Source organism: Nesoenas mayeri, assembly GCF_963082525.1.
Source record: "Nesoenas mayeri genome assembly, chromosome: 17".
In the NCBI taxonomy this organism is placed as follows: Eukaryota; Metazoa; Chordata; class Aves; order Columbiformes; family Columbidae; genus Nesoenas; species Nesoenas mayeri.
In genome coordinates this window covers 12,665,061-12,672,660 of record NC_137565.1, presented here as the reverse complement: position 1 = coordinate 12,672,660, position 7,600 = coordinate 12,665,061, and the positions used below count along the sequence as shown (strand labels likewise).

The 7,600-nt window shown below is 63.5% G+C and overlaps 1 protein-coding gene across 1 annotated transcript; it reads right to left on the bottom strand.

Annotated features, from left to right (window-relative positions):
* Nucleotides 1-456: 456 nt before the first annotated feature.
* On the bottom strand, nt 457-6,997 carry CABP7 (calcium binding protein 7; the record flags this gene model as incomplete). Its single annotated transcript, XM_080355559.1, has 5 exons — nt 457-584; nt 1,295-1,448; nt 2,028-2,140; nt 3,649-3,792; nt 6,889-6,997. The coding sequence occupies 5 exons, from the start codon at nt 6,995-6,997 to the stop codon at nt 457-459; spliced, it is 648 nt and encodes a 215-aa protein (XP_080211685.1).
* Between the last annotated feature and the right edge of the window lie 603 nt (nt 6,998-7,600).

The following is a 7,600-nucleotide window of genomic DNA, read 5'->3' as shown; positions in this document are numbered from 1 at the left end:
CCTTGGCAGCCAAGTCCATGCAAACGCTCCCGTCTCCAGAAACCGTCTCAGCTGTGTATTGCTTAGGGGATGATTTGGTTTTTATCATAAATATAGAGCTATAGACACGAGTATCGGTGCATCCAACGGGATCCTGCGCCCAGGGGGCACAGTCCGACCCCGGCACGGGGGGGCAGCACACGGGGCTCCATGCACGTTACATGCACTTACGGGGTGATTTGTTTTCCAGCGAGGGGGGTTTGTGTGTGTTTGTGTCCCGTATCAAAGGTCCCACGTTCTGCAAACAGCCATGCGAGAGCATCGCCCCGCGACAACGGGGACGCAGCGCAGGTCCCCGGTTCGCCCCATTCCCGGGGGGGTTTTGCATGTCTGCTCTGGCTATGGATGTATAGGTGTCTCTATACCCCTCGCTGCGGGTGCGGGTCCCCGTCGGCGGCAGCACTCAGGGGGTCCCGGTTACTTCATGCCGCTTCGCAGCACCTGGTTGGCGGCGATGAGCATCACGCTGATGATGAAGGCGATGGCGAAGGCGCAGATGAGGCTCTTCCGCACGCAGGTCTGCCGGATCTGCTGGCTGGAGCAGGCTGAGGGGGAGACATGGGGGTCACCCCAACGCCCCCCACCATGGAACAACTCCAGCCACCCACTCGCAGCACCCCACGTTCAGCACTGGTGGCCCCACATGAACCACTCATCCCTCACGGTGTCCCCAGCAGCACACACACCCCAAGAAGGGTCCGACATCCCCAGGGGACCCCAAGGGCTTTGTGCCAACTTCAGCCACCCACTCGCAGCACCCACCCTGCCCTTGGCACCACCCGGCACTCCGCACCCAAAAACCTGACATCCTGCCCCAAAAACACCTTCCTTGGACATGTCTGAGCTTGGGGTGGGAGCTGCGAGGGGGACACCCCCAGTGCTGCAGCACCCACCTCCTCCCCGGGGACTGCGCGCCCAGCCGGGTTACGGGGTGGGTGCTGGAGCGGTGCCAAACTCAGCCAAAAAAATAGCAGCTGTTGCCAGGGTCGCTTCGGTGTCCGGCCCTCTCCTGTGCGGAGGGGAGGGAGGTGGGGAGAAAGTGGGAAGATTTGGGGTTTTGCCTCAAAATGAGCCCATGGGACATGGGGGGAGATCCCTGTGGGGTGGCAGGGAGAGGCTGCGCTGAGCTCAGAGAGCAGTGGGGAAACTGAGGCACAGGGCTTGCTGCACCCTGTGGTTATCGCCCACCCTGCGCCCAAGGCTCTATCCAGTGGTGTCGGGGCTGGGGGTTTGTTCAGCACTCCCGGGCACTCACTCTCCACGTCGACGGGACACTCCTCGGCCGTGCCCATGTGGCTCTCCTCCTCCGTCATGATGATGTTCTCGATGTCCTTCATGGAGAGGTGCTCGCAGAAGGTGTCGTACAGCAGCCGCTTCAGCTCGTCCACCGTCAGCTTCTGCATGTCGCACTGCGGGGAGCGGGCGGGGGGCTGGGGAGGGGCTGACCCCGTGGTTGGGGGTCACAGTGGGGTGCTGTGGGGTTCCCCGGCACCCACGGGTGCTGTGTTTTGGCTGGATCCCCCCAGACTCAAAACATCGCCCCCCCTGCACCATGGCAGGGACAGAAAAGCCTCAGGCTGGTGTATCCTAACCCAGCCCTGATCCTAAGCCTAACCTTTCCACTAACCCTAACCTGCAGCCTGAGCTTGACCCTCAAGCAGACTCATCTGTGAACCCAACCCTAATGGTGACCCTGAGCTCAGCTCTGACCCTAACCCTGTCACCAGCTCTAACCCTGACCCTAACCCAGAGCCTGATCCTGAGCCTAACCTTCACCCTCACCCTAATCTCAACACTACCCCTGACCCTAATCCTAACCCTGACCCTAAAGTTAACCCCAACCCTGTCCCTGAATTAACCCTGACCCCAACCCTGACTTTAACCCTGATTTCAGTTCTAACCCCAACCTCGCCCTTGACCCACCCCCCAAAACTCTCGGTGGCAGGGCCGGGGCTGCTGGACCCCCAGGGTTGATGGGGGGTCCGTACCTTCCAGAAGACGGTGTCGAAGTCGGTGCCGTGGAACTTCTCGGGGATGCCCGAGGTGGACAGCTTGGGCCCCAGTAACGTCACGAACTCCTCAAAGTCCACCTGCCCGTCACCTGCGGGACACAGGGACAACGGTCACTCGGGGCTCAGGGACATGTGCCACTTCCCTGCCCTGCAAAGGGTCCCCATGGGAGCGTCTTGGGGGGACACTCTGGACTCGGTGATGCTCAGACATACACCCCTGCGCAGCCTGGGGGGCCCTGCTCCAAGCCTCAGTGTTCTTCTGGGGGGACATCACTGTGGGGACACTCTGCCCCAGGGCTGCCTGTGGGGACCTTGCTCCAGGGCACTTGGGGGGCTCAGAGCCCCCCGATCTTGTCCATCCACCCACAACAGCCCGGAGCAGCAGCTGGTGTCACAGGGCCTTGGACACTCAGACTTCAGCAGCCAGGGACCCCCAAACCAGCTGAGGACCCCCAGTACCAATGAGGTACTATTGCTGGCCAGGGACCCCCAAAACCAGCCAGGGACCCTAACACCAGCCAGGCACCCCAACACCAGCTGGGGACCTCCAGCAAAGCTAAGGGTCCCCTGACACTGCTCAGGACACCCACCACTGCCTGGGGTCCTCAGTGCCAGCTGGCACCCTAATGTCACCTAGGGACCCCCAAAACCAACCGAGCACCCCAACACTGGCTGGGGACCTCCAACAAAGTTTGAGGTCCCCCCAAAACCAGCTGGGATGCCTAACACCAGCTGGGGTCCCCAGTGCTAGACAGGACCCCCAATACCATTTGGAGACACCCAATGCTGGCCGGGGACCCCCAATGTAGACTGGGATCCTCCAGTACTGGCTGGTGACCCCCAACACTACCCATGACCACAAACACCAGCTGGAACCCCAATTCCAGCTGGCACTCTGATGCCGGTTGGGGACACCCACGGTGGCCGTGACCCAGGGTGGCACGGGGCAGGGACCTGGACAGGGTGTGCCGGGCTGGCCGTGTCCTGCGGCTGCAGAGGGTGCTGGGCTGGAGCTGTCAGGCTGGCGCTAATGATGAGTAATGACAGGAGCAGTGGCTTGGCAGCGCTGCCGGAAAGGCTTTTAAATGGGAGGGGAAAGGAAACCAATAAATTAACGAGCTCCTTAAGGTCCCGATGAGTGCGGGAGCGATGGGGACAGGCTGATGGTGGCAGTGACTGCTGGAGGTGCAGGGCCAGCCTGGCTTGCTGGGCACGGCCTGGGGTGCAGGATCCAACCCAGGGTGCAGGACCCAATCTGGGGTGCAGGATCCAGTCCCAGCAGGTTTACTGCACCAGGAGAGGTTCCGTTCCTGCCCACAAGTGCTTCAGGATTGTTAAATCCTCCTCATCAAAGCTGCAGTGATGATGATGATGATGATGATGATGATGATGATGATGATGATGATGATGATGATGAAGGATGAGCAGGAGGCTCCAGGCATGAGGCAGAGCTGGCTCAGGCCCTCCTGAATCCCACATCCCATGTTGGGTCCAGCACCCACCAGCCAGTGGGGTGGAAATGGGACAAATGGGGTGTTTCAACAAAGGGAGGAGTGGGGTGTCTCCTCCCTGTCCCCATCCCTGTCCGAGGTCCTACCGTCCATGTCGAGGCGCTGGATGATGACCTCCAGCTCCACCTCGTTGGGCATGTAGCCCAGGGAGCGCATGGCCGTGCCCAGCTCCTGCTTGGAGATGAAGCCGTTGCCATCCCGGTCAAACACCTTGAAGGCTTCGCGGATCTCTGCAGGGGGAGCGGGATCAGTCCACACACCCCCCAATAGCCCAGGCACCCCCAGCCCCCGTCCCCTCAGATCCCCCACGGGCAGCACTGGTGGCCCCACATGAACCACTCATCCCTCACAGTGTCCCCAGCAGCACACACACCCCAAGAAGTGTCTGACATCCCCAGGGACCCCAAGGGCTTTGTGCCAACTTCAGCCACCCACTCGCAGCACCCACCCTGCCCTTGGCACCACCCGGCACTCCGCACCCAAAAACCTGACATCCTGCCCCAAAAACACCTTCCTTGGACATGTCTGAGCTTGGGGTGGGAGCTGCGGGGGGGACACCCCCAGTGCTGCAGCACCCACCTCCTCCCCGGGGACTGTGCGCCCAGCCGGGTTACGGGGTGGGTGCTGGAGCAATGCCACACTCAGCCAAAAAAATAGCAGCTGTTGCCAGGGTCGCTTCGGTGTCCGGCCCTCTTCTGTGCGGAGGGGAGGGAGGTGAGGAGAAAGTGGGAAGATTTGGGGTTTCTGCCTCAAAACAAGCCCCTGGGTTGCAGCTCGGAGGGCAGTGGGGAAACTGAGGCACAGTGCTTGCCGCGCCGTGTGGCTATCACCCACCCAAAAGCCTTCTGGTGCCTGTTGGCTCCGTCCCACCTCCCTCTGCCTTGGGTCTCTGCTCCTTTTTGGGGTCGTTTTGCCTTTCTGATGCTCCTCGACATGCGGAGCTCACACCAGGCTGATGGGAACGCCGGGACCAGGCAGGCTCGTACCGGAGCACCGGGAAGCCGGGCTGGGATGGCAGAGCCTCTTCCTTCCCCGGGCAGCAAAGCTGCCGGCACCGGCAGCGCCAACGGGCAGGTCTGTGCCAGCTGCCACAGGGCTCATGTTGGAGGATCAGGCAGGAGAAACGGGCTGAGAACTTTGGTTTTGGGGGGAAAAAACCCACACAGGGTTGTGCAATCGAGCCTGAGTAGTTGGGGACGTCCCTGTCTGAATGATGGCCCAGCAGTGACATATTTCGAGGTGTTTTGGGGTAGTTTGGGGCTTTTTGGCCTGTCAGCCTGATAAGTAAAGCTCCTCCATGGCCAACATCCCTGCCGGGGCACGGGAATGCTCCCAGTCCCCCCTGGGCTTGTGGGGAGCCCCACACTAGTCTGAGCACCCCCAGAATTCATCCTTCGAGGATGCTCATCCCAGGTGGTTCCATCGCCTGGCTCAGGGTGTTGGGGAAAAGCAAGAATATGCCTCAACGGTGGCCAAACTGGGGTCCCATTGGGGGTGTCACCCCCGTCCAGCCAGGACACCCTGACTGTCCCTGGCTGAGCCAGCAGCACCCTGGTTTGCACCCCATGTCTTCTCAGCCCCAACACAGATCCCCAAGAGGTGGCTGCAGGCTCGGGAGGGTGACTGGGTGTCACAGACGTCCCCCCAAACCAGAGGGTGACCGGGAAGAGGTGGGAGCGGGTGGCAGCACGGCCCCCTGCAGCAGTGCGTGTCTGGTGCTTCGTGGGGTCACCTTGGGGCTCCCGCCGCTGCCATCGATCCCCACGGCTGCAGGTAGGGTACTGGGGGAAACGCTGGGCTGGGAGCACCCTGAGGCTCATCAGCACCCATTGGTGGTGTGAGAGGCTGGGTGCACCGACACAACGCCCTGGCACACGTGTGTGCACATGCGGTGAGCGTGCACACACACTGCAGCGAGGCTGTGCGCACACACCTTGCAGCGATGCTGTGCTTGTGCGTGCGCACACATAAACACCTTGCAGTGATGTGCTTGTGCACGCACGGCCCTTGCAGCAATCCTGTGCTTGTGCATGCACGCGTGTGCACGCATGCACAAGCACGTTGCAGCGATGCTGTATCTGTGTGCACACACAAACACTTTGCAGTGATGTACTTGTGCATGCACACATGCAGGCACACACAGAGCCACAGTGCAGTGACGTACTTGTGCATGCACACACACACACGCTCTCTCTGCAGCAGGGCTGTGCACATGAACCTGACCCGCTCTGACGCTGTACGTGTGCACACACCCTGCAGCGAGGCCGGACATGTGCACACACACGCTGCAGTGTCCACACACACAGATACCCCGTGGTGAGGCCACGCGTGTACATGAAAAGGCGTGAGCACACACGCACAGTGTGCAGTGGAGCTGTCCGCGGGGGGGTGGTTACCCACTCGTGCACACACAACCCCTGCAGTGGGGCTGTAAAGTAGCACATAAGCTCACACGCACACACACGCACTCACACACCCGCTGTACACCCACGTCCCAGCTTACTCAGGGGTCCTGGCCCAACTGTGGGGCAGGACCCCCTCGCCCCCCAGCCTTGGGGCTCTGTGCCTCAGTTTCCCCACGGGGAGTCCCCAGGGGCTCCAGGCTTAAAGCACAGCCCCCTCCATCCACTTCCAAAGGCGCAGTGGGTCTGTGCATGGGGCCACCCCATGCCTCAGTTTCCCCTGCGGTGCCAGTGCTGGGGCAGCGATGGGGGCTGGGGGTGCTGCAGCCCCTTTTCCCCCCGTGCCCTGGCCTCCCTGGGGACACCCCGAGCCAGAGCGGTCTAGGGGTACCAGCAGAGCCCATCCCACTGCCCCGGCAAACTTTTGGGGTGGAAAAGGCCATTCTGGCGATAGCGAGCTGAGACCGGCCCCGCTCATCACACGGGTGGGCAGAGCCCCGGCGGCCGCTCCTCCCGGCCAGAGTCCGGTGGCACCGGGGCTGCCGTGACCCGGCTGGGGTGACACGGGTGACAGCCGCTCCCGGGGCCCCCCGTACCGCCAGCCACTGTCATATTATGACAGCCGGGAGGGTGGCCCCGCCACGCCGGAGGGGTCCAGCCCCGCGCCGCGACCGCCGGTCCCTGCTGTGTCATATTGTCACAACGGCGATACCGGGGCCGGGACCCCCCCCCGCCGCTGCCCGACTCTCTCCCACGCGTTCCTTCCTCCCCTCCTCCTCCTCCCCATCGCTCCAGCCGCATCCCGCTCGCTTTGAACCTCCCCACGCCGCCGGGCCGGGGGGACCGCGCACCACAAACCCCCCCCGCACCCCACAGGGGATGGAGCCCCCGTAGCCTCCCCCAGTCCCCCCCAAGCCCGCTCACCCTCCAGCTCGTCCTCGGGGATCTCCACCGGGTGCTGCTCGGCGAGAATGTTGGGGATGGTGTAGATCCCCCGGTACATCAAAGCCGCCGTCACCGGGTGGAAAGGCATCTTCGGGGCTTCCCAAAAGCCAAAGTTTAAACCCAAATCTCCTCGGGGTATGTGGGGGGATGGTTCTCCAGCCGGTAGCGGGGTTACGCTAAAAACAAGTTACCCGGTGCCCGCCGCCCCCCGCCCGGCACCCACCGGCCAGGGCGGCCAGGGCGGGCGGGCGCTCCCCGTCCTCCGGGGCCGGTGTCGGGACGGGGTTGGCGGCGGAGCCCCTCACCGGGGAGTCAGGGCGCGGGAGGGGGCTGGAGGCGGCCCGCTGCCCCCGCGCACATGCCCGCCCGAAGTGGAAACGGGAGGCGAAAGCATCCAGGCACCGGCTAAATCCCGGTGGCGGCGGCGGCGGCGGGGACGGCGCTGGCCATGCCGCTCCGGGGCCCCCCCTCCGCCAGCCCCGGGGCTGCTCACAGCCCCCGGGGGGCCGCTGCCGCCCGGCCACGCTCCCCGCCGGGGCCCGGCATGGCGGGGCCAAGGCCGAGGGCGGCCTCTTCTTCTTCCTCCTCCCTCCTCCTCCTCCTCTTCTTCCTCGCCGATAAGTGTCCCGGGCAGGGCCGGGGCTCGGTTCCCCGCCGCTGGCTCAGCCCCCGGCGCCGCGCACACGCTCCC